The sequence below is a fragment of the Falco rusticolus genome, chromosome 1 (assembly GCF_015220075.1).
Source record: "Falco rusticolus isolate bFalRus1 chromosome 1, bFalRus1.pri, whole genome shotgun sequence".
NCBI lineage: Eukaryota > Metazoa > Chordata > Aves > Falconiformes > Falconidae > Falco > Falco rusticolus.
In genome coordinates, this window is record NC_051187.1 from 56931168 (window position 1) to 56958750 (window position 27583).

Here is a 27583-nt window from a genome sequence, read left to right on the forward strand (position 1 = left end):
TTTACCATTATTCCTATTTCATCGCAAATATCATAAAATTCATCCTGTTCATATACTCCTCCTCCCCAAACCCGAAGTGCATTCATGTTAGCATCTGCTGCAGACTTCAAGAGTAGCCATAATCTGTCAAATACAAAAAGAAGATTTATATAAGTTGTGAAACTGTATCACTTAGGAGGTTCTAAGGTTATACTCCCAAAAAACCACCAAAAAACTCCCAAACATTCATCATTATCAGGCAATCTAAGACTTACAACTCTGGCAGAACCAGACTATTTTGTTACCTTCTAAGCCTGCATGTCTGGACAGAGCTTTCAAAGAGCAATTTTTTGTGCAGAAAAAGTTACATGGTCCTGTTAAAACCTACAAAATAGATAGTGTGACACATGCAAGTAAGAGCTTTTACGGAAGTACTGGCAGGACCAGATTTAGAAATCCTGTATTTTATTAATCAGGTTGTTCTTTTCTCCTTAGATATTACTTGCTTTAAATATCAATTACTTCAATTCAAATCCCGTTTCAAACACGTTCAGAAATCTATATTCTTTTCCTGAGTCCCACAGGGCATAGCAAGAAGAGAAGAGTGAGAGGAGAAGACTGACTCTGAATCTCATTTTACTCGATTCGGCCTCCATTAATTTTTCCTTAATCATGCTGGCAGCCTCTAAATTGCATGTGAATGCAGCACACTGCAGCATTCCGTTGTCCTGGTTCCTCAGCTACCCAGAGCAAAGCTTAGTCAAGTACAGCATGGCCCCCATCCCACCTGTACCTCTGGGGTGCTGCATCACTGAACTCCAAGAAGCCTGGACCAGAGGAGGGGAAAGGGAGAGAGGTTACTATGCACTTATGTCTCCCTGCGTGAGACGGGTTAGGGCATGGCTGAAGTGCACTTCCCCTGAGTACCAATGCACATGTGCCAGGTAATAGGATCAGACAGCCTGCGGATCATCCCAAAAGGCCAGTAACCTGTGTACAGCAAACAGCCACCTTCCCATCTGTTATTGCATTCACATGTCTTGAACATCACTCAAATCTATTAATGGTGTTTAATTAATTAATGTTAATTAATCCGACCCACAACATTTAGTGGTCTACCCTGAAAGGACTTCCACCCACTAATACCACCCTTTCACAGAGAGCAGACAGAGAATTAGGAGGAGGAAAACATGTTCTTAGAGAACATCAAATGTGGCTTACGTGTCATAGGTCACTCTGTCCTGGAAAGAATCTGCTGGAATCCAGTTCGAGCCCTTAATGAAAATGGGTCGACCATTGATTCTGAAGTAGAAACTCAGACCTGGTGAGCCAGGAATAGGCTCCTGAACAAGTTCTACTGTCCGAAAATAGGCCTGTGTGAAAACATGAAACAGATTTAAAGCAGACAAAAAATAAATTAAAACAAAAATAAAGAAAGAAAATCATTATAAAAGGGATTCAACTGAACATTAACAGCTTAGAATTTGTCAGGGAGTTGAAAGACATTGTCTCATCTCTAAATTTCTGCTTGATTAAAACACACTGTAATAGGGCTAAAAAGAATCCTTCCAATAAACCTGTTCACTTTTTAAAGTTGCTATCATTTTGAGAGAGAAAGCATGCACAAATGACCATGCATGTGCACGCATGTATATATGTAAGAGACAGGTGCATGTTTGCTTGCTGCAGAATTCAGTCAGAAGTCCAGCTGAAGATCAGTGAGAGGAATACAGTAGTAGCATTAGATCAGACACACTATTTTATCTACACTTTTCTCCTTCCAGAAGGAGACTGCACCAGCTCAGCATTAAGTCTTGCCCCTGAATGCCTAGCTTCAGGTTCATCCAGAAAAAGCATTTTTCTGCCTTGAAATGATACGTTTTTAATAGGTTTGGCAATCAAAGTGAAAAAGATATGCATGCAAACACAAATGCCAGTTTGGAAGTGAACGGCCCTCTGGCCATCACAGCTGTGTTTGAACAGCATGATCCAACAGTAAGGTTTCAGAGGAACCAGTTCAGCTAAATAACCACTTGCTCTGTAAGGTATTAAAGGTCACTCCAGTTAAAAGCACATCTCTAGCAGAAGCCAAACTTTTACAACTGCTCTTTCAGCCTAATATCTGGTACTGCATACTGCAGATGCTGAAACAAGAAAACACTCCTTCCTGCTGCAGGTAGAAGAAGAGTTCTCAAGAAATCATTCTGGACATTTTCTGAGACTTGACTTCAGTCAAAGCAACAATGCTGCTGAGGGGTATGCTGATTGCACTGGCATAAAACAGTCAACTCTGCAGCCATGAGAGAGCAGTTAGTGGACTGCAATAACACTGACCCCTTATTTGTAGAGGTGTCTTCCCCACCTGCCATGGAGTAGATGTGGAACAGCTGCCATGTTAGGCTCCTGTGCAGCTGCAAAGTGCTCTAGAAAACAGTTCTTTTGGGGAGACTTCAGACTTCTGCATCCTTACAGAATCATGGAATAGAATCATAGAATAATTTAGGTTGGAAAAGACCTTTAAGATCATCAAGTCCAACAGTCCACCCAGAACTGCCAAATCCGCCACTACAACATGTCCCTAAGCACCACATCTACACGTTTTTTAAACGCCTCCAGGGATGGCGATTCCACCACCTTCCTGGACAGCCTGTTCCAATGCTTGACAACCCATTCAGTGAAGAAACTTTTCTTAACATCCAACCTAAGCCTCCCCTGGCACAACTTGAGGCCATTTCCTCTTGTCCTATCACTTGTTACTTGGGAGAAGACACCGACACCCACCTTGCTACAACCTCCTTTCAGGTAGTTGTAGAGAGCAATAAGGTCTCCCCTGAGCTTCCTTTTCTCCAGGCTAAACCACCCCAGTTCCCTCAGCTGCTACTCATAAGACTTGTGCTCCACATCCTTCCCCAGCTCCACTGCCCTTCTCTGGACACGCTGCAGCACCTCAGTGTCCCTCTTGCAGTGAGGGGCCCAAAACTGAACACGGGATTCAAGGTGCAGCCTCACCAGCGCTGAGTACAGGGGGACAATCACTTCCCTAGTCCTGCTGGCCACACTCTTTCTGACACAAGCCAGGATGCTATTGGCCACCTTGGCCACACTGCTGGCTCATGTTCAGCCGGCTGTTGACCAGCACCCCCAGGTCCTTTTCCCCCAAGCAGCTTTCCAGCCGCTCTGCCCCAAGCCTGTAGCATTGTGTGGGGTTGGTGTGACCCAAGTGCATGACCTGGCACTTCTCCTCATTGAAACTCATACAACTGGCCTTGGCCCACCAATCCAGCAGTTCACAACCCTCTGTAGAATGTTTCTACCCTCAAGCAGATAGATCAACACTCCCACCGTTGTTCCAGTTTGACTTATCTAGGCCAGAAAGAAAGCTCTTTTTCTTTCTGGTACTTGTTGTTCATTGTCATAGGGAGATAAGTCTGAAATTAAATAAAGTGAAGGAAAGCTAATAGTAAATTTCAGCCAACTCGCACCAAAGAACAAGTTTGGGTCAGGAAGGCAGGAACCTCATTTTTTCTAGACTACCCCTAAGACAGCAACCACTCCTCCCTCAGATGACTATTTGCTATACCTTTCAAAAAGGTCAGATTATAGAGTACAGCCTGTTGTCTCTGCCACAAGCTACAGTTGAGACAAGTACATGTCAGTAAATCAGGCTAAAATTTACCTAGTTAAGTGTCTTTAAGATAAAATGTAATTCTGTATTTCACACACCCAACAAGGCTGAAGTTCAAATTGGAAATTACTAATCCCACTGTGGGACTGTTTTCTTAAACTTTCAACTTATCAAAAACCATATGGATAGACAGAAAATTATTTCTGGTGGTAGAGATGACAAAGAAAATCACAGCATTTTTTGCATCCTCTTTGGTGCTTCTTAGTCAACTGGACAATTATTAATGAAACACCTAGACAGTGATAATGCACATGAGAAACCAGTTGCATGATTGGAGGCTGCAGATCATTGACCTCAAACTAAACCTCTCTGCATCACAGCAATGACCAAAACACAGAAACTGAATGAACAAAAAAAACAGAACTTGCCCCAAGTCCTGTAGTGTTTTACAGTCTTGCCCCAGCAGCAATAGCGGATTAGTGGCAAGTGGGGCTCAGCATCTGTACCACTAAAGACATTCCTAGCTAGAGAAAAACTACAAAGTCAGACCACTGAGGAGACATTTCAGACTCCCTGTCCAGTATTTCTGTGCACATACATGTACTGTGGACAGTGTGCCCTTCCTTTTTTCTACTGTGTTCCCATCACAAACGGGGTTGGTTGAATATAGACCAGCACGATGAACTTAGTTTTAGGACAAGAGTCTTCCACCCATTCCTAGAATTCTGCAGACTTATCTTAACATGAGAAGTTGAATCAAAAAAATAGTCAGTATTTCATACAACTTTCACAGCTGCCCTAACTACTGAAGACTACAAAAGAAAAACTACATTATGAGTATTACACTACCAAAAAAGTTCTGATCTTCCTTCAGTGAATTCAATTACTTGGAGAAACACTCCTCAGTCTCCAGCATAGCTCTCTTTTGTGACACAAAAGGGAATGGGATTTATAGCTGGGGCTCCCAAAGTATTTGGGAGGTCCTCTTAACAGATGTCATCAGGCAGACTGGGACTGTCTCAGAATGCATTTGTAGTGGAGTATTTATATTACTAACAGCAGTAATGTGATACTGGTTTATTCATGCTCAAGTGGAAGTCATGCAACTGGCCAAATCTGAAGCAATCTGAGAGGCTGAAACACCCAGCCAGGACCACCCATGCAGCAGGAGCAAGAGGAAAAGCTCCTCAGCATCATATCACATTCCCAGGCCTCCAGGGTTTGGTGCCTTGTGTTCCCACTCCATTGCTCCCTCGGGTCAGAGCCCAGCCCCCCACCCTCTCCCACTAACACAGCACCTCTTCCTGTTCCTACAGCAGCTTCCTTCTGCCTTGTGGGGTAAAAGAAGGGCAAGGGGAGACAACTAGCATCTGGCATGTTTGTTTACATGCCTTTCTGGCTACAAAGACCTTTGCCACCTTGAAATCTGTCTGATAGATCTTGCTGCCTGAGGACTGAATGTTTCTCCCAGTCTTGTTGGAGCAACACAGAAGATGCTCTCTAGCCACCACAGACCAATCAGCTGATTCTGTGCAAAATTAAGAAACAGATACCTGTCTTTTTAAGTCATATACAAAGGCTTTGTACCCAGTTAAGTGACGTGTGGATCATATTTGGCATTCCTAGATTTAGCAGTATAAGAAGTCGTAAGGATGAAGATGCCTAGAGCTGAAGTAAGATCACAGAACGCCCCAGTGACCTAACAAATTAGCACACAGCATGAAAGCGGTGTGAAAACTACAAAGCCAAAGGGAAAGACTTCTGGAAGTCATGCTAAAAGGCCTATGGGGAAAAGAGGATGTAGGGGGAAGGAGGGAAAGGTAACTAGAGGTTAAGATCTTCCAAGTACTAAAATAGCCTCATGAAATAAGAAACTCAGTACAGTGGTGAAGAAATAAGCATACAGAAAGATGGAGAAGCAGAATCGAAAAAGCAAACAAATGCCCCACGAGGCAATGAAAGAGGTAATAAATTCCTTGATGTAGGCATGGCAAGAAAAACAACTTATCAACAGCAAAAAGGACTGGATAGACCCTCCCTCTAGAAAACCAATTTCATTCTGTGGTAGTATCTGGCTATGACTTTGTTTCACATTACTCTGAGAAACAAACTCTAACCGAAGTATTCAAATAGAAAAACAAAACAAAAACAAAACTAACCCTGTCCTGGATGTTGGCTTTACTCTGTTTTGTTTCTCTGCTGCTCTCAACAGGAGCAAGTAGGTACTTCCCTCAGCCAAAGAGGTTCCCAGCACAGCTGGCTAGAGCTCTAGAGCTCCTCCAAGTACATACTAGGGGGCTACCCGGAAATTTTCCCAAAGGATTAGTTAATGCTTTGGAGAGTACTCTAAAATATCAGAAACCAGACAGTAGCTCAAGCTAAGGGTAGCTGAATCTGACAGGAGACAAAGCTGTGTCTTCTCACATACACAGTTCTTGCCCTTTAGTTTTTGCCTGTTCAAAGTTATGTAGATACTCATATGGGGACAAACCACTTGTGAAATGTCTCACGCCTGGTTTTTTTCTTTTTAAAAAGAGGGGTGGGGGTGGGAAATGTATTCCACCTGAATACAGTACTAGGTGGACAACAGAACAACTTTCAGGAACATTTATCCCTGACTGTATCTCCTGAACTACTCAAAGTTCTTTATTAAGCCAGATGAATGTTGCTATTCAGTCTTGCCGACAAGAGAGCAAATTGTGTTAGAACATGAAAAAACTGTATATGGAGAATTTTTCCACTCATACAGCTCAGGGCAGGGGGTGGTGGGTGGGTGAGTGGGTGTGTCTGGCAGAATCCAAGAAGCTTCAGAGAACGCATGAAGGAAGACTAGACTTTACACTATGAATCTGTAAAGGCTTCGTATGCTGGTTAAATTATAATGCCCACTATGTGGTGCATTTGAGTTTTTTCCCCTCTCTTTCCCCTTATGGAGAAAAAAAGGTTTCTGAGTCTCTTTTATAGATCATAAAGTCCCTATGATAATATGCCACAGGGCTCTATGAAATATCCTGAGACACAGCTACCCAAGTGGAATCAATTAACTTTCCTATCATTGTGCAGTTTTCACACAGTAACACCAAAATTTTCCTTTTTACAGGCTTTACCTCCATATTTCCTATAACCAGTTTTTCCAAGCATAATATGCCAAGTTTATTTGGTGTGGGTTTAAAATTATTTCAAAATTAAATTGCCAATAATAGCAAAGAGGAATTATTATTATTTCATAATCAAACTAATGGCTAGCCCTATAAAGACTAAGACTCCAGAAGCTACTGCTATTCACAGGCTTTTTCACACACACAAATGTTACAGTGAATAGAAGTTTTAGATGCCTGGTGACCAGATTTGTTTTTAGTGAAGCAATACACATCAGAACCACCTAATAAATGTTAAAATTTACTTGGTTGTTTCCACACGTTGATAGCATAAGGAGCCCAGTTCAACTGTACGATTTTTTTTTTCAATGGACAATTGAAAATCACCTCTTCTAGGTTTCTTAGTAAACCCAAACAGTTATACAGCCAGTGTGTTGCAGGAACCCTTATGCAAATATCCCTGAATATTATTTTCATGGTCATATTTAAGACATTACCTCTTCTTAAACCTCAAGCACATTTATCAGATTCTAATAAATGAATGTATGTTAGCTTTTTAGGAACGTGTCTATCCCACAAATTTTTTAAAAATTGAATTAACAAGAAAAATCTCAATAATAAACCTTCACATAATTTATAGCAATCTAAGGAGGTTTTTGGTGCATGCTACAAAACCATCAGCATAATATATCAAGTTTAAAAGTGCATTTTTTTCATGAGATAGAAAACTTTAAAAGTAAACATCTTTTCCTTTCTGAGGTTTCCAACTAACTGTAAGCCATCTTCCAGTCTCAATGCAAGTAAAGACATCCCTACATGCTAAGGCTACCAGAAAACAGGTAAACATACATTGTGACATAAAAAATACCTCGTTTCTCATTAGCATTTTCACATGCATATTAGAATCCACCAAAATATTTAAGAGCTCTAGATAACCTGCCATGCAGAGCAGATGTCCTAAAAGCAGCAGTTCAATGCCTGCTGTAATCAAGATGAAGGGCCCACCTTTGAAAATTTCTCAATCTGGTATCCTGCCTCCATGATGAAAGTTGTTGTCATGTTGTATCCAGTTTGCTTTCCATGTCCATTTGGCCACCAAGCCTCCACTGCAGAACTCTGGAATGTACAAGAAGGAAAGTCAGAGCAATGGATATAAAAAGAAGCAAAAAATGCACCTAAGGGCTCAGACATCTTTGAGTGAATTACCACAGGTCTAATGAGGTTTTGTTCCTCAGCTGAGCCATGGTAACTGGGATCTCTTCAGCTGAAACTCTGAGGTGAAAATTATTTAAAGACAGAAGAATGACTTCTTCTACTGAAGTTCAGGCTATCACTTCATCTTGTGCACAATAGGCCACGAGCAAGAATACACCTGCATCCGCACATGTAACTGCTACCCCTTGCTGAGGTACATTGACAGAATATTCCTCCAAAACTCAAATATCTGCCAGGAGCAGACATTGTTCACTAGGCTCTGGATCATGCCCCTTTTACCTATCACATGCAACATTCAATACAGAGGTGACACTCCTCAGTTGTGACTCTGGTAATATGTGACCATACTGACTGCTTCACTTACGTCAAGCTTTTAAGTCAAATTATAAGTTTCATTCTTTCTTTTCAGTATTTTCTGCTTTTTCTCTGTGCTTCCTAATCACTAGTACTCCATAATTTTTACAAACATAAAAAAAAAAATACCTCCAGGATGACAGAATGATTTAATTTTCTCGTTTTCCTAGTCACAGAGTAATATTTGTATCTTCATCCCAACAGCCTACTTCTGCTGCTCAATCCTATTGCCAACATTTGCCAGTTGAGTGCACAACACAAAAATCGTGAAAGGAAAGCAATAATGCATGCAACCAAACAATGGAGGGATCAGCACTGAATAGAGTCACGTAAGGAGTGCCTCAATCTTTTCAAATAAAAGGCAGCCAGAGAGCAACCCAACAATATGTTTTGCTGTAGCTATACTTGGATACAGTCATGAATGCATCTACTAACATTTCAGCTTCCCCAACACAGAATTTTCATAACTGCTTGTGCAGAAGTACTAATCTCTGTGTTGCACAAAATCAGCGTGTGCCTCAACAACAAGGGAGTGTTCACAGCCGCCTGGCACGGTTGGAGTCTCTCATTGGCCACTAATGATGTCACCCCCATGCTCACCATTAGCTGATAAGCAAATGCTGTCATGTTGGCAACACAGCACTTTGTGTGGCAACTGCAGGAAGACTGCTATGCATCTCCAGTGATAAGCACCACTCAAATTTGCACCTACTGACTTTGCAACACAATCTGCAATGAACTGTCAACTAGAAATAAACTTCTGGTGAGATCTCACTATTTAACATGCACCACACAAGTCTGTCATACAGAGTAAGGGCTCCGTTAAGGTCATCAATACATGAGAACACATTGCAGGGCTTCTCATAAAATCAGCTGATGTGAATTCATGCAGCAAAGCCTTTTGTGTACAAAGAATATATAAAACACTGTTGCTTCTGCTCTGAAGGAAGTGCTCCCTCACAAACTTGCAGTCATACTCCCCTAACAGAATTGTTCTGAGGGTGGGGGAGCAATTAAATAAACCAAAGTAATTTTTGAAGTTTCCTATTGCAGTTCCTGCTTAATTGTAGTCCCTGAAAAGGCTAAGCAGAGACTAATGATTGTTTTAAATGAAACTGGGTATTTGTAATTGCTCATGCAACTTGCATGTCAGATGACAACAGTAACAAAAATCTTATGTTTGTATGCTTTCGTGTCAAAATAAAACAAGGCACACAAGCACACAAGTCACTGAGTGTGCATGCTAGAACATAAATACCCTGCCTGCCTTTAATGCATGCTTTTTCTCCACTCCAACAACTGACAAGAGAACTTGAGAATACATGCATAAAATGCATTCAGGCTGGGGATACAAATGCAGAGTTACACAACAATGGAGAAAATCAGCGAGCCAGTAAAATATTCCAAGGTTTGAGGGCAGACCTTCAAATGTTATTAACTGTCAGAACTGTCAGAAGCCCCAAATTCCTGCTTACAGCACATTGCTCACTCACAAATCTAACCATGCCCTGTGACAGTAAAGCAGACGGCATTGGCTCCAGTGGAGGACACCATCAGCTGTGGCTGCTGCTGTATCTGCCAGGGCTTCCACCCTGCCCACTGGCCTGTGCCCTCCACTGTCAGGTTCAGTTCTGCAGTCAGCTCTACTAGGGCCCTGATCTCTGAGCAAGAAGCCAAGACGAAGTTCATGGTTCTTTTTGCCACACTAGGCTTACTGCCTAACTCAAGACACCTACCTATTTGTCAGCTAGAACAGACAGACCGATTTTCTTCATCTCTCAAGCCTGTATCTTTTCTTAATTATGCTTGTGTGGTAAAACTCAACAGGTTCTAAAAAAAACACCAACAAACCAAAGTCTATAGGAGTTAAATAATGCTGGTGAATTAAGTCTGCCACTAGATAGTTTCCCAACATCCTGTGAAGGTAAGCAGACCAATTCCTCTTTCATCACTGGGATGTATACCAAATTCATCAGATTTCAATTGAGTTATCTCCTCATCAGAGCATCCATCACTTTCCTAAAATATCTCCTGAGTTTTGCCTACCCAAGGGACTACAAGCCAACATAAGGAAGTACTACTGCACAGAATTTCTACCAACCTTACTGCCAGACAAGTTCTTCATAGGGCTCTTTTGCTTTTATTTCCCTGTAAAAGTATCTATTGAGAGACTCGAGGAATGTTTCCTCTCTTTACTGGGAGAACCATGTATACTGCAGTACCCTCTAGCCCCAGTCAGTCCAATAAAAAATATCACAGACAAGATACCTGCTGCCAGTTACGTGAAGTGACACTGGGTATCCATAGGTTATCTACCTAAATAGTTCATTTAACAGTGGCCAGTGATGATGTGGTCTTTTTGTTTTGCAGTAAGAGAAAAACTTCATCATCTTTTTGATACTGAGCTATGTAGCCCCACAGACATCAATTTTTAGAGAGGAAAAGAACTATTGTCCTATCCTGTAAGAGGTTCAGAAATGCTGTTAAAGTCTGGAATACAGTAAGGAAGGGGAGGGAGGCCTAAAACTGACATGAAGGTCGAAAGACACATTGGAAACCAGGGGAAACATCTTGCAGTAGGCTAGGGTTACATACACACTTCCTTACCTTGTTGATGTTTACAAGCAGCACAATGCTGCCTTCTCCAGGTTGAAGCCTCACACTGAACGTTTGCTGCGTTTGCAGTTTTGGAATGTTCACAGTCACAAGACCTGCAATTGGCTTGGAGCTGACTACATCAAAAATAGACTCGATTTCAAGACTCCACTGCTGAGCACTCTTTACTAAGTGAAGGGGAAGAAAAAAATGGGAATTCAGGAACTGTGTTTATGTACCTATTAGTTAACACGATGTCTCATCAGAGAAACAATTCAAACACCTCAGACTAAATGTAACAATTTTCAGGCTGTGTTTGAACCAGACCTACAAGGTTGATCTTCTTGTTCACTGCATTTGATACCTGTGCTTCCATTTGCTGACTCAGAAGACAGCTATGCAATATGATTTATGTTTTGTAACTCTCTTTTTTTCATTGAACAGCCATCCAGGGGGTTTTCAGAATTCTGTACAGAAGTCAGAGACTGTGACACCAGTCACTTCATTAGGAAGGATTTTTTCCCCCACCAACTCCCACAGACATTATATTTGCTTTTAGTCAGCACTTGTATGAACATGGTACTCTTTGGGAAAGATCGTAATCACAAGGCAGTACAATCACTTTTGTCAATGAAACAAAACCAGTATTAACAGAAAATGAGCTGAATTCATCCCAGAGTCACTAGACAAAATGAATGGAGTTATGCTGGGGATGAAATGGGCCCACTGTGTCTAGACTTGACAGTATCTTTATGACCCTTTTGCCACTGAAGTGTGTTGGAGGAAACAAGTTAATGGTTTCTGTGAGATCTCTCTACAGTTACCTCAGACATTCCTCTCCTTTACAGGACTTACTGAATAAGGCAAGACAGGGTCAAGGGTACTCAAGATTAATGTGTAAATTTCCCACTTACTTCAGCAATTAAATTACCTGTCTACAAACACAGCCTAATTAATCCTATACTTCAAATATTACAGATGAACATTCAAGCAAAAGCAAATAAAACAGAAAACAAGGAAAACTTGAACTAATACATATTTTGTATAGACAAGCTACTAACCACTTACTTTCTCTTTTCATGTATATATTCTAGCTCTCCTTCCTCCAGGAGACAAAGAGAGCTTCCTCCAAAACCAAAGAATTACATTCAGGCCTGGTGTCATTTTTGTTGTCTTTTGTAGAATGAAGAGCACTGAATGTGTTCCCAAGTTTCTATTTACACCCAGCATTATCCAGGGAAGACCAATTTTGATAGGTGTTGAAGGTGTTAAAAAAAGCACCCACCCCACAAGTGTCAGCCATTACAGTGTGTTTTCCCTCCCCTCCAAGGGTACATAGAAACTCCTACCCACTCTTACATGCATGAACTGCAGGATCTAGGCACAGAAATCAAGAACAATGAATCTTTTGTTACAGACTCAGTGGTCAAAAGGCTATGACACCAAATCTGATGAGCAATATAACTGCATAGGCAGCTTAAATTCAAGTTGATCATTTGCTCTTTATTTTTCAAATGTTATTATGTTTGAATGCTAATAAGCTTTAGCTCTGCTTCCAAACCATCCTCTGCTGAATGAAAGATGTTTGCTCTCTCCACTTACCCAGAGAGCAAGACTTTACCTACCAGAAGGTGGAGTTGTGGGAATGTGGGAAGGAGCAGAAAATACTTTTACTGGAACTAAATTTCAGAGAGCACACAAGAGTCTGTGCTGGGGCTTTCCATGGAAATTCCAGTCACGTTAATTCTAGCTAAGACCTGCAGCTATTTTAGGAAGCTTTAAAAGCAGCCAGGGAGTGACGTCTTCCGCTTTTATTCATACACAACAACTCTCTTCCCAAGGGCTGAAATTCAACCCAGTGCAGAGGACTCATGTACTAGCCTTTACTACACTGAAGACTGGGCTCAACAGGCAGTGAAAGAAAGCATGCGGGTGGTCTACAATGGGGCCTATTACCATTTACAGAAAGTTTCAACAGAAAAATAACCACTTTTGCTTAGCTGCAATGATCTTCAGGACAAAGAAGAGGAAAATCAAAGACCACATCAAGGGAGGAAACCGGTTTGGTAGGTTAGGTAGTTGAAATGCAGGAGGCTATCCTCTCAAATCGCAGCCTTAACAAATTACCCTAGCATAGCACCACTGCTTTTCTCTTTCACACTTTGTGTTGTGTCCTGAAAACTTCGCACTCTTGAAACTCTGCTCACTGTGTACTTGTCTTCCCAACACAAAACTGAATTCCCATAGCAGCTTTGCCTTCATTTTAAACGGAGGTGAGGCATGTATCTTGTAAGTCTTGGTGAAAACACATACCAATAGAAAAGAAATTTTTCAAAACAGGAGGAACAAGGGCAAACCTGTGCTATACTATGTATATTTCTGCAGTTATTCAGGAATCTTCGGGCAAAAATAGATTACGAATTATATCATTATTAATCATTATTGTTTGTACTTAAGTACTGTTTCAATACCTAAAAGGGCGGGCTGTGGTAAGAACTACACACAAAGTCATAATAAAACAATAGAACTTTTGCTGAACTGATAAATTAATTGAGCTTAACAATAAAATTATTTGTATTCCAAAGCTGAAACAACAACAAAAAGTAGTCACAAAGTAGACTTACCAAAGAAAGAAGTCAAAGAAAAGTAAATCAGGCGATAATGGTTATAGGCCTCAATCCGAACATCTTTCCAGATACCTTGAGTCGGAAAAGAAGGGCCCCAGTCCCAACTAAATGAACACTGCTCCTGGAATACAGAATGATTATGTTACAATTGCCTGTTTTTCACACAGACATTGATGCTGTGCCAGAAATAAAAATTATTTGCTATCTAGAAATAAAATATTGCCATGCACTGAAAGAACTTTTTCAATTTCCAGAAACCCATAAGTCTACAGTATTTCTTCTCTTATTTCTTGGCCAGAACTCTGCTGCTACTTATATAAAAAATAAAATTCTGGACTAAACATCCATGTACAGCAAAATTTTATATTAGTGAGAGAGCAAAACACTACCTAGCCCACCACTTAAAAACCAGTAAAGACGAAAAAACCAAGCCAGCAGGTTACTCTCAATTCAGCTCTGAATGAACTTAGTTTGTAATGTTAATATTTAATTGTATACCTAAAACACAAAGTAAGCAGAAAACTGACAGTTACAAATGTTAAAGTATTTTAAGGGACTGTATCAAATTAAAAATCATGGGTATATCTGAAATACTTTTCTCCTATTTTTGTTGTAACATGACAGATTAGTACAAAGAAAGAGATGCCTATGTCTGGCGCATTTGTGTAGTTCAGTCATGTTCGCTGTTTCTCCCCTTTTTATGGTTCTCATACAAAAACAAAGGGAACAAAAACATGGTTGAGAAATAGCTTAGTTCTGGTTCTAACATCAGAATAACTGTCAGAAATCTAAAATGCTGGTCAAGCAGAGCAATACCTACACTGCCTTCCATTTCGCTGTTTTCAAACCTGGTCAGACCTCCAGTTAACAAATCCCTTGAAGACATCTATTCAGCTGCCCTCCAAGCTTCACACAGCCCCAGCCCCCAAAGCAAATACAATAGATCTCCTCAAAGTCTTGTACAGTGACCTACAGTTCTAAATTTAGAGACTAATAACTTACAGCCGAGGCATACTAATTTTGGCAAACCACACTGCACAATTCTGGCCTATCCCTTGCATCGCTGGAGTCAGCCTGCCTGCCTGCCTATCAAGTTGCAAAAGAGCCTTCCAGGAAGCAAGCACCGTACCTATTTCAAGTGTAAAAACAGGGTCAACACATTCTTAGAGTAATTTTCCCTTTATAAAAAATAAACAAATAATCACTGTCAGACTGTCAGGTTTCACTAATAATATTGCAGAGACTGCTATCAAAAATAGTATGTCACATGAACAATACACTTGTATCACTGAAGTCCATGACCAGTGAGAGGCTTGCCTGTTGCCATAAATTCCTATTAAGATTTAGATACGTTTACTGCACCTAACACTGAACCTCAAACATGTGAACAGCTCTCCGTTACTTTAGGATGGTAAACAGCCAGCTTACCTTCGCAATGTCCTAGTATGTTTGTTTACTTTTAAATGTGACATTGCTGCTGCTGCTGCTGTTGCCATATACTTGGAACTAAAAATGTTTCTGGAAATGTCTGGAGCAGCTTCCAAGCACAGTCTAACAACTCCTTTGAGGAAAAGCACTAGGGTACTTTCGTACAAATTTAAAGGTATACTTCAGTAGAGAATAAAATCATTCCTGGCCATTTTTGCTCTATAAATAAGACTACAATTGTTCAAGTGCCTTCTTCCTTCCAAGCTCCTCCCTGCACTGATTTCTAAGAAACAGCGGACTCAACTTTTTAGGAAGTAGTGAAAATAAAAGCAGCAGCTACTAGTAATAAAGACAATATCTTAATCCTGAAGGACCTTCTCAGGACAACATGGAGTCCATGTTTCCATTAACAGATTTAAAGGAAATTACATCCAGCTTTAAATTAACAGAATTCTAGTCATTTTTTGAGGAGGCTCTGAAAAGACTTTTTTGAAAAGATTTAAAATAATTAACAAGAAAGGCATTTAAATGGAGACAAACCCACACAAAATGAGAAAATCCAAAGTAAGATCATCTAGCCATTGTCTCTAGCTGCTGCAAGGCTATCAGAAATACATGAGATGGTACTCAAATGATAGTTTGCCATTAATAAGTTTTAACAGCAATGAAGCCATGTCTTAAATCAGAGTTTCTGTGCTTCATTCATTGGATATTTACGTTTTTGTTTTCACTAAATATTCACAACACCGTAATAAGATAAGAACAGGTCCTCTGTTAGATAACACTTCTCAGGACATGCCAGAACTGCCCAGTATAAACAGCCCAGTGCATGAGCAATAACAAACGCTCACAAAGCTGCTTGGCTGAGATTTCTACAGCCTTGGCAATAATATACACTAGAATTTGCAACAGCAAACTCTGCTTTCAGCATGCATTGCTAAACCCACCCAGTGGATCAAAATGTAACAAGTACTTGTTTCCCAATGCTATCTTACTCCCCTAGCAGTAAGTCTCCTTCCTGACTCCTTCATGAAAACAGCCTTTTAAACATTCCTGTCACCTAGATATGAAGCCTGGCCTTCTTATGCCTCCTGTATTATCAACATGCTAGATAACAGGTTTCCAGGGGGGACAGGAGGAGGAAGCTGCTATGAAAAATATGCCCTACTTATAAAATGACATTGCAGGTTTCAGAATACATCTGTAAGGACAGCACATGGTGCATTCCTCTTTCCAAGCCTGAAGCCAGAGACAGACAATTTTGCCCCTACCTTTCTGATGAAATTAGCATGGCACTCTCCTTTCTGCACAGGTGGAGGGCATGCCGGGGGGATGCTGTACACTTTGTGACATCTGCTCTGCTCTGCTGCATATGAAACGGCTGATAAGAAACGGACTTCAACAAAATTGACCTCCTTGATCACACTGGTAATATCAAAGCTCTAGGTCAAGAAAACAGAACAAAATCATTACAGTGCTGACATATATTACTTTTAATATGTTATTTTAATATCATACATATATTATTCAAAGGTATCGGCAGACTCTGGTTTTAAAGGAAAAGAAAAGCTACTAAAGCTGAAAAAAGAAAATACACAGTAACATTGTAGATACAAGGAGGTGTTACTGGGCAAACCGCTTTCCCCTTATTGAGTGCCCATTGCAGGGCGAAGCATTCTGCTTGCAAACAGGTGTGATTGAAGGATAACGACAGCAAGAGAATCTTTACCTTCCTTCCTCATTCAGAACCCATTTGCATCTTTAGAAAGACACCCTGTTCCAACTCAGAAAGCTGGTCTATACGGGTGTCCTCCCAACTCACACTGTGCTGCCAGTTTACCTACCACAAAGCACTGAGCTGCCTTTCACCTGAATGCTGTAAAGCTGTATTTCATGCCACCTGCATTCTCACCCCCAAAATGTACAGGAACACATTCTATGCCAGCACCAAATGAAGCATTTGCGGGGTTCCTCACTGGATAACAAAATTTCTTTCAGTATGGCTGGATAGAAGGATAAATGTTTGGTTTCAGAATTATCCTGTGCTATCAAGATAATATGGTTCCAACGTTTAATAGCCATTTCTTCTTCACAGTGTTCATCTGTGACAAGTCAAGTCTTGGCAATTCTTTCAACTTGTGAGCAGCTCAGCTAGCATCACTTATGTCTGTAGCATACAGTAGAAAATTACAAAGCAAAGAGCATCCCCCCAGAGAGAGCCTTCAGTGTCCTTCCTGAAGAACTTGTTGCCACGTGGAACAGGTGAACAAAGCAGAACAGTAATCCTAGACTCAATCTAATACAGTACACACTGGTTTTAAAGTGAAGGCAATTTTATGAACTGTTACAAACTGAGACAGAATAAAGTTGCAGAAATAAGGGTAAAATAATATCACTTCCCAATTCTACAGAGCCTGCTACTGGTAATCCTTTAGATACTCCCCAAATCGTAATTCATTACAATTTCATAAAAGCTCTGTGAAATTGCTCATTTCACTGATGGCAAAACTAAGTCACAGAGAAACTAAGTGATTTGTCCTAGGTCACACAGACCCAGGTGGCAGAATCTAGCTCTGTCTCAGGCCAGTACCTCTGCAATAAAACCTGCCAGAACGGTAAACACTGAGATATGAAGACACCAGATTTCCTTTGTAATTCAGTTATTCCACTAACATTCTTCCTTTAACTTTTCCTTTTTTGATTCTTTTCAGAGGAAAGCAAGGATTGTCTTTTATGCTATTACCCAGAATAATTTTAAATTTTAAAGCTATAAAGTTAGTTTTGAATGGTTTTGCCACACTCAAGATCGTGCCATAATGAGTACTCTCATGCTGACATAGGCTAAGTTCAAAAATGCAAGACAATGTTATCAAAATCCCAGTATCAAAAATCAAAACCCCTACATAAAAAAAAGTGAAAACACAAAGGCTTTACAAGACACGCAATTTCATTTCAGTATTCACATGTAAACCATTCTAATACCAATTAGTAAGTAGATTTACAGCTAATAAAACAGATTTAAGCTTACGTTTTCTTGGAGCTGTGACAGATCCCAAGAAGCAAGACTTATATTATTAGCTGAATTGATCCTCTTGCATGAGTCCACTAATTTAGAACAAGACACATTCACCTCTAGATCTGATCCTGTTGCTACTGAAAAGGTAAGCAGACCTCTCTAACAGTTATCTGATTACACATGCAGTCCTCAGGTCAACACTTTCTGTGTCCAAGCAACCATTTTTATGTATACTTGAATGCACTGAAAGTGCTCAGCACAAAAGGGCTTTGAAGAAAAAACAAAAGCACATTCAGATATAAACACATTACTTACATATCTGTTGAACATGTTGTCTGTTCTCCCAAGAGTGACATTGTTGATCAGGATCTGTGCTACTGTATCTACACCCTCGAAAATCAAATTCACTTTCTGCCACTTTCTACAGAAAATAACATATGCATTAAAAAAACATTATAATACATAGGGTTAACAACACAGAGAAAGTGTACAATATAAAAATGTATATCACCATTATCTTTAGCAGCAGTTGCCTCAACTATCTCCAAAAATGTTTGACTTACTGTGGCTATGTTATACTTTTAAATAGTAAAATTAAGATGACAGCTGAAGTGGCTCGAGTCTGCAACACAGCATGTTCACATACCCACCAGATATAAGACAGACTAGTTTCCAATTAGCCTAAGTATTATCCTTCCTCCGCTGGCAATTCATAAGTAATTTTTAACAGTTAAAAAGGACAGGAAAAAGCAATTACTAAAATGTTCTTTAGCAACAGCTTTGCAGCTGCACATTATTGCATAATTTGTTTTATTAGATACAAAAGCATTAAGCGGATTTTGAGCTGATGGATTAACTCACAGTTCTGCATGAAAGATGGCACAGAGCTATTTTAGACATATCTTTACTGCATACCTGATGTCAAAAGGAGTTTTGAATGTCCTGCTGTAAGTCCAGTTATCCAGTGAGATCCATCTGTACATCACGTCATTAAATCTATAGTATGGATCCTAACAACAGACAACAAAAAGAAAATTACAAGACTTACTTAGTAATAGTGTTACTACATGAAATGCATCATAATATCCATCAGATGAGCACTTCTTATTTCAGACAGTCTGCAAATGCAAAATCTATCTTATTTTGTTAGTTCTGATATTCCTTTTCACCTTTGAAATAATACATGAAAGCAAAGCTTTGGTAATACTTGACTTTACTTATATAGGTCAAAACCTGTTTGTTAAAATCTTCATACTCAAACTAGAGGGAGCAGAATTTGGTTTTACGTAATAAATGACTGGGCTGGAAATTAAAAAAAAAAAATCAAGACAGCTTCTCACTTAAGAGAGGAACAGAACATGATCACCCTCATAATGATGGAGAAAATAAGACTAATAGGATTTTAAGAGGCAAAGAAACAGCATTTTAGGCCTCTAGGGACAGCAGTGAACAAATCTCTACAGTTTAAAATAATTGCAAATACTCCAGTTGCTTCTTGTCAACAAGCCTTAATGTGGTAAGGCTTAATGAAATTGTCCTATTAGGAAGGGAGGGAGGAAAAGAAGCAGCAGCAACACAGTTTGGCTTGTTGTATAAAATTAAATGACTACTCTTGAGAATAATGCTGCATTTATACTGAATGTATTCTTTTCCCTACCCAGGAAGAATAAAAGGCACAGTCGGTTTAAATTATGTCCTTGACCTTTTTGGCTTCATGCTGTATTTATTACCTTATGGTGGGTCACAATGTTCCTCACCTAGGCTGAACGAATCAGTTACGTGGACCTGACAACCCACCACCTTGCACCTCACAAAAAAGGCATCAGAAAGCTACAGTGTTACATCCCCTTGTCAGTTCAGAGTTCAGTCTTCTTCAGCAGCTGCACAGCTGAATTGCTTTCCCAAAACAAAGACCAATCTCTTCTGGACTGCATGACTCAAACCCAGCTAAGAAAGAGCATAGCTACATTAAGGCTGGCTTTGATACGAGTGTTCTACAGTACCAGCACAGCTAACTAACTGCCCTGAATACCCAGATTCATGCTGAAGAAAATCTGCCCAGCTTTTTTTTTTTCCTCCTTGCTGAAGCTCAATTTTTCTCTCCATTTCAGTAGTCAGTATAGATAGTAATGACACTTCTGGATTTGAACTCTTCTGAAAAACTTTTCATATCTCATATTTGTTTTATAACTAAGAGGGTCAGGCTCTGTAATATAAACACAAACCTATTTACATAGCAGAGCAAAATCATAACATCTAAGTGACTGTCCTCAGCAGCATAATCCCTTCTGGAGTCCCACAGTAACATAAATGTCATTCCTTGAGCCCATATAGAGGGAAAGTTGTCACCTTTCCTCTACATGCTATGCTGTGTCAATCAGATTTCTTACTACAAGGGAACAAGAGTCGGGAAGGAAAGGTCTTGTCACCTCAGTAAAACTGTGACTTCTGTATTAGTAACACAGTGTACTCTCTAAAAGTTAAGTCATCTCAAACTTACCAGAACAATGACTGAATTGTAAGATATCCATACCATTACTTTCATATGCAAAATCTTTTGTGGAATATATCACAGACTTTTATTAAGATGTAAAATATAAGGCTAATAAATGCATATTAAAATGCAAAATTTAGGCTCGTAAGAGAAACTCCATTAAGATTACTGTATTGAGACAAGAAAAGGCAAGCATCAAATGTCAGAGACCATGAAACCCCACATTATGCCCTTAAGCACATTTTTAACAACTGTCTTGCTTTAACATCATATAATACTTCATTTTAGGTTTTGCTTTGGAAAATGTGCGTGTTAAATTTCAATCATTGCCACTTGTATGTGTGAAATATTTAACAAAAGGCATAAGATGCAAGTCGTAAATACACTATCAACAGCAGACTGTAAAGCCAAAACCAATTTGGTTAGTGGTCAAACAACCAACATTAGTGCCTTGTCAAAGATCAAGACCCTGCATAAAGAAAGCTGCACTGTTTTTCCCACAAAAGCATGGATAAGGAGATGTTAGTGAAGAACAAAACTGGTTGTTAAACACCAAAGAGAAGTGTAGGAATGTTTCATCAGAGGCAGAAATTACATCAGATGGGCTCTTACAGCAGTTTACAGAGCTGCTTGTTTAAATCTCCTTAGAGCCTACTGCAGATCCTTTTTCCTGAAGGGGCTTTCTTCATCTGTATTAGTCGAAAAGCCTTCTAACTTCAAGAAATGCACTGACTGCTAAACCATGTGTCATAGAAAGTGCCAATTAGCCCCTTCTGATTCATACAAATACTGTTTCCTCCTCACAGGCAACCATCCACCTTTTTAGATGGGAAAGCTCCTAGCTTTGTGTACCTTTATATAAAACTTAACAGTTTACTAATATCATTGCTACATAACTAGTAAAACAGCTTATATATCACACAGAAAAGCTGTTAAATGCTAATACTGGTTAGTCATTTTAAGCATGACAAATGTTGCTTCTTCTAAAATCAGTCACGTGGCAATGTTCAAGCTATGATTTTAAGATAATTCTCAAGGTTCAGGAAAAATGCACAACCACAACAAAGCTCTGTAAGAAAAGAAAATTACTTCTCCCATACACTTGTGAGATTACTGACTTTTTCATTATTAAATGCAACTGTTTTGAGTGCTGGAAGATGTACCTATAGAAGTCAAATTGTTTGGATTTATCTGAAACAGAATTTGATCCCACATTAAATCAGCTCACATTAAAATGAAAGTTTTATTTCAGAAAACTGGATGGGAGCATTTGAAAGACGGTAAGAAACAGACTGAACATATATTAAATATACTTCACATTCATTAGCTCAACATGTTCCTGGAAGCCAGTCACAGAGGGGTGGAGTCACTACAGCTATTTTTAGGTCCCACCAAACAAATTCTGAACCACTCAAGCTCCCTGCCTGTTTGTACTCTGCTCCCAACTTCAGTGCTGTAAGCAAGCAGCAAATCACCTGCTAAGATGAGGTTAAAAGCCCTACTACAGAGCATTAAAAGGAAGCAATTTCCAGTTCGGGTAACAGGACATCAGCAGGACTTCCAATGCACTGGCAGCACTAAACTGAAGGCACTGCCAAGCAGCTAGATGGAAGCTCCTCCTTGCAATGATTTTAAGGGGATATTGAAAAGCTAGAGTCATATAAGCTAAGAGCTTCTCCTGTTAGAGCAGGAAATGGATGAGACATGAACACATCAGAAGTGAGGCTCAAAGCCCAAGGGAGTGAGTTGCACCAGGCACACCCTGGCCCCACGAAGGGCCAGCTTCAGGCCCCCATCCAGCTGGGAGTCCAGAGGAGCATGGCACAAACACCTGAAGGACACTAGACAGAGGCAGCTGTATCCAGACAGAGGACAGCGTGTAATAAAATGAAATGTAATACAGGGAACAAAACCCAGATTCCTTTGCCTTATCCTACTTTTCTTATCTAATTTGAAATTGCCTCTTCTCTCATAAATCAACTCTGTTGATAATGTATACCATAAGAACATCCTGCCGATGTAACAGATTACCAAAATAAAACTTGCAAGTGACATTTCATGCTTTACAGTTTAATGATTTTACTGTTGCCAACTTCAAACTGGAAGCTAAATAGTTAAGATATTTATCGACATCCATGCACTCATTGATACCTCAAGCAACAGCAGTCAGGACATTTATACAATTTTCAGAAGCCCAGTTTCACATATTTGCAGCTTGAAGTCAAGCTGAACTAACAGTAGTGATGAATGCATCGTATTCTTGGAACATGAGTTTTGGAAGTTCATCCTAAAGTAATTCATTTTCAGTAGTCACTCTAACAAAGCAGTAAACTGAGTTTCACCTTATGCTCAAGATGTGTTACAGCTGAACACTGAGCCAAATACTACTGAAAAGTTAATTAACAAGCTATTAATACCCATTGCTTAATACTCTCTGAATACCCTGCTGTATTTAATAGGTTACTATAACTTTTATCTATATTAACTTCACAAGCTTTTGAAAGATAAACTGGAGTGCCATTTAATATTCATCCTAAGTTTCACTAAGGCATTTGAACGCTTCCACATATGTTCACACAACTCAGCAGAGCACATATCTTTTAATGGAAAATAATACATTATGTCATTAATGAATGTCATTTAACATGTTAGAACCATACACTACCCAATGCAATTGTTACCTAGCTTGCTTTGAAAAATTTAAGTTACAATGAAGTGTCAGAAAACACACAACGGTATATTTTAGACAAATGCAGAACAAGCTACAAAAAATACACACTACTTTCCATAACTGCAGAAATATCACTTGAGATACATAAGCTTCTGTCTCTTCTAATATATTTTAATATCCAAGTATGACCAAGACCACGGTAACCCCCTGTGTCAAGTGCATGCCCTTGTTGTATAACGGCAGAAACTGCAGTGTTGTCCAGCCCCTATATTAGCATCACAGTTGCGGACCCCCCATAACAGTTATTTACAAATCAACTGACAGTTAGTAAGACAAAACAGCCTTTCTTTATGAATGCAAACAGCTGGCAGATGAGAAAATCCAGCTACAATAGCCATATTCATCAGAAATTTTACAGGAGTCACCTGCCAGCAGAAACAGCATCATGCAGTACTTGGACAGTACATGCTAGAAGACAACTATTTCTAGCACAAAGATTTAATGCACAAGTTACCTACTCTGATACATATTGCTTATCAGAACTGTGCCTGAAAGAAAACACTGTGCTGACAGTAGTTTAAAACTAAATCTTCAGACAATCTGGTTTCTGCAAATCATTTTCCAGAGATGCAGGGTTAGCCATAGACTCACTGCAAGTTTGTAAAATGTTTGCACTTACGCCCAAGCTTTGCACTACTTTTATTCAAGTCACTATTACACTTGTTTATGTGCATTTCTCACGTCTTTTTTAAATTTTACATGTAAACAGTAGTAAGAGCTATGGAGTCCTAATGAAATTTTATTAAAACAACCCAGCTGAACACATACTCTGATGCTATCTCCTGCCCCTACAGCTTCTATCATAGTTAATCCAGCATTTGAACTGTGATGGTTGAACACAGAAGAAAATAATACTTCAGTAGGAAGCTTAAAAGTATCTTCCCCAAGAGCATTTTCTAAGATACGTGCATTTGGTGCATTCAGAAAGATGTGTCCATCCAATGTATATTTTATAAGCCAAAGAGTAAAGACATCTCTAGAACAAATGCTAAGAGGATCCAGAGAGATGAGTAATGAACCCTCAGTGTCAGATGTCTTTCAATTCAAATGCATGGCTTGCACAGCAGATTAAAGTAAGGCTACACATGCAATCAGCTAGAGCATCCCTGGGCAAAAACAGTTTGCGCATCGACCTAAATTTGAAATGAACCACACACTGATACATAAGTTGCTTGCAGCCTACTCTTGCAATCTAAGCCCCATTTTGCAGGCTTAGTATCTGGCAGCTTATTCTTGCTGCCCTCCTTCCCCTCATTTATGAGATACCCACTAAGCTACATTGTTGGAGCAGGCCCTCCCAAATTTGTTTTAAATTTGTTTTGGGGGCTAACCCATGAAAAATTCCCAAGGACACAGAAGCAAAGGATGCAGTGCTATTTGCAAATCACACAGAAAAACAGCACACAGATTTCACTAGGTCACTGAACATATGGGTCTCGCTATCCAGGATAATTTAGCTCCCACCAGCTTTGTTCCCCTATTTCCTGGTGCAGCTTTTCAGACCAATCTTCACTTTTGATTACAAGCAGTAAGCTTTTCGATTGCTGGTCTAGTGACATTTTCAGTAGGATGAGTAAAAATCCTGCACTCCACAGCAAAGAGTAGAAGGAGCAAATGAAAAAGACACTGAAGACCAAAGGTTTTGTATTTAGGCAACTGTAATAAAACTCCTAATTTTACACTTGACACAACCCCAAAAAGGGCTGATTTCCAGAAATAATGAGCACTGAAGAAACAGAGCAACCAGTGCTCTATGCCTCTAAAATTCAGGCTGTGTGCGTGCTTTTGTATAAATAGGAATATAGGAGTATGATTTTAGGCAGCTGCGTTTGAAAACATTTAGTCATAAGCATTTTCACTGCAATGAAGAAACCTCAGGACAAACATCTGAGCCACTCTTTGCAGCATAAAGCCACGCACTGCAATAACAAATTATGTCACCGACTCCCTCCAAACAACACAGGTTTGCTGCTTTGCAGAACGCAACAACTGGTGGCAGGGATTGATTACATTTAACACTATCTGTGATAGATTTAAAATCTGCCGAGGTTGCTCTTGTATTTTGGTATGTTCTCCCATTTATCTTTTAAACAAAAATGTGATTTTAAAACAATACAGTTATCCTGGTGCAAATATTTCTGTGAATGCTTCTTTCCATAAACTGGGCTTTGCTAAACTAAGAATGGGCTTAAATTGATCTTACGTTACCTGTACACACCTATACATAGAAACAAGTTGGCTCATCCTGAGCTTGGAACTAGGCAGACACCAGCTGGGTCCAGTCCAGAGGTCAAGCAACCACACTAGTGAAGTATTTCAGTTAACTCAGCTCCTCGGCAGAGTGTACTAATTCTACTACCAATTTAGCAACAGTTTCCAGACTACAGCAGGTTCAGGCATGACCATATCACCACGTGTCTGGAGCAAGTTCATGCTTGTATTCACATAAACATGTTCCAAGTGTCCACAACCAACCATCATCGATTTAATTAGCCAGGCAATCCATTAGCAAGACCCATGCTGCTGGCCAGCAGGCTGACTAAGCTTTCAAGCCTCTCTGCAGGCTTGGGATTCTGCCCAGGCAGCACATGACAGTTCATGATCGCAGCCTCATTTCCAAATATTATACTGCTGCTTAAAATGACTAGAATGACAAGTCAGTTTACAGCAATGCAGCTAAATTAGCAATCACATTTTCTAACTTCCTAAGAGTACATAATGTGAGTAGATAAATGTGAGTCTTTCATTACGTCATTATCTTGCATGCATGAGTCAGTGCATTGGTCACAGCTTCTCCTGAATGATTATTCACACTTCTTATAGCAACACCTCCCAGCAAAGGCAAACATCTGAGACATTCAGTTTATCTCATGCACTTTTGCATGGGAGAAACTGGCACAATTCTCTTCACTGATTCTCCATATATAGTCTACCTGCCCACTGCACTTTTTAAAACTTTAGGAAAGCTATTTTTAAACCTTAAATGTTCAAAATGTCACGTCACTTAGCACACAGATGTTCAAACAACAGACCATCATGGCTCAGCTTAGTGTATTCACTTTTCCAATGTTGGCTATTTCTATTACCTGGCAATGACACTCGTTGGAATCTATTATTAGTACTGGGATTCCCAACCTATGGCAACACAGAATACTACTAAAATTATCCTGCCTGAAATGGCATCACTTTCTATTTATACCTCTGTAGCTTTAGTCAGAGTAGAACAGGAAAATAATCTGGAGAATAAAAATTACAGAAAATATAAAATGTATGCATACAAAATGTATTTTTAAAATGCTTCACAAGAAACGCAACATTGGTACCACAATAAATACAATACATAGATATGTCTGATGTACTCAGACAACATATGACAGTACTTCACATTTTCTAGTACAGAAGTGTATTTATCAGTTTTATAGAGGATAACTTCACTATGTTTTATTTCTTTTCCTTGTTCAAAGTACACATTTCACTTTCCACATGCTTCCTTTTAAAAAGGCATCTTATTTTAACAATGACCCAGTTAATGCCACAGCTCGTCAGGTCCAAGCGACAAGCAGCTTACGCTGCTATCAGGGGATCTGGCTACTAACCTAAAACAGCAGTTTTGTTCATTTGTCCCAGAAAGTGGCCACTGTGTTTTCATAAATCTAAAAACTAAAAGAGACAACTGTAACCAGAAGCAGCAATGCTTCTTAGAAGTGTTAAAGGAGTACCTAGTCTTTTAAAGGAAAGTTTTATACTCATGTTTCAGAACACACTTCCCTTAGGCAGCACGCAGGTATCCAATCTCAACTGTTGCATGTGCTCTGCAAGTATTAAAAGGGATTTTTAATGGACTGAAATCCCTAGATTTCTTGCATCAACAAGCCAAACTTCACCAGGGCGGGTTTAGCTTTTCATTCTTTTGAGGCAACATTGTAGGCAAACCTGACTTACACAGGGTGATGCTTACTGTAGGTATCTGGTGTCAGCACCTTGGTTCCGTGCCAGAACCACAGTCTCACACAGCAGAGCACGGGCTTGCACTTGTATCCTTGGCCCGACCCGGGACTGCTCCGCCGTGGGTAGCCTCAGTTATCCACCTGAGGACACTGCAGCCACCAAGCCCTGTGCCACTCGAGGGGCTAAGCGGAACAAAGTCTGCCTGCCGCATCAGCCACGCCAGCAAAGCCGGAGGGGTTGAGGCGGCTCCCGGGACAGAGCGATGTTTGGGGGGGGTGAAGGGGCTGCCTTTAGCCACACTCCTGCAGACCCCTCACAGGGGCTCGGCTCTTTCCTTTCGGCAGGCTGCCCACGGCGAAGCCGCACGGCGGATGCGAGGCTCCTCGGGCGCCATCTCACCGCGGCTCCCTGCCCGGCCCTGCCCGCCGCGCCTCAGGCGCCGCCAGACTCGGCCCCGCCGCCGGAGCCGCCGC

At 40.1% G+C, this 27583-nt stretch overlaps 1 protein-coding gene across 3 annotated transcripts in view; it reads right to left on the reverse strand.

The window, feature by feature from the left end:
• MANBA (mannosidase beta) overlaps positions 1-27583 on the reverse strand; it is a 67074-nt gene that overhangs the window by 30922 nt on the left and 8569 nt on the right. For all 3 annotated transcript variants that reach the window (XM_037380193.1, XM_037380212.1, XM_037380203.1), the window contains exons 2-9: positions 18853-18947; positions 18253-18358; positions 16193-16363; positions 13491-13614; positions 10879-11054; positions 7708-7818; positions 1201-1352; positions 6-123 (exon numbers count right to left, since the gene is read on the reverse strand). In XM_037380193.1, coding sequence (XP_037236090.1) covers positions 6-123; positions 1201-1352; positions 7708-7818; positions 10879-11054; positions 13491-13614; positions 16193-16363; positions 18253-18358; positions 18853-18947 — 1053 coding nt within the window. The remainder of the gene's footprint in view (positions 1-5; positions 124-1200; positions 1353-7707; positions 7819-10878; positions 11055-13490; positions 13615-16192; positions 16364-18252; positions 18359-18852; positions 18948-27583) is intronic.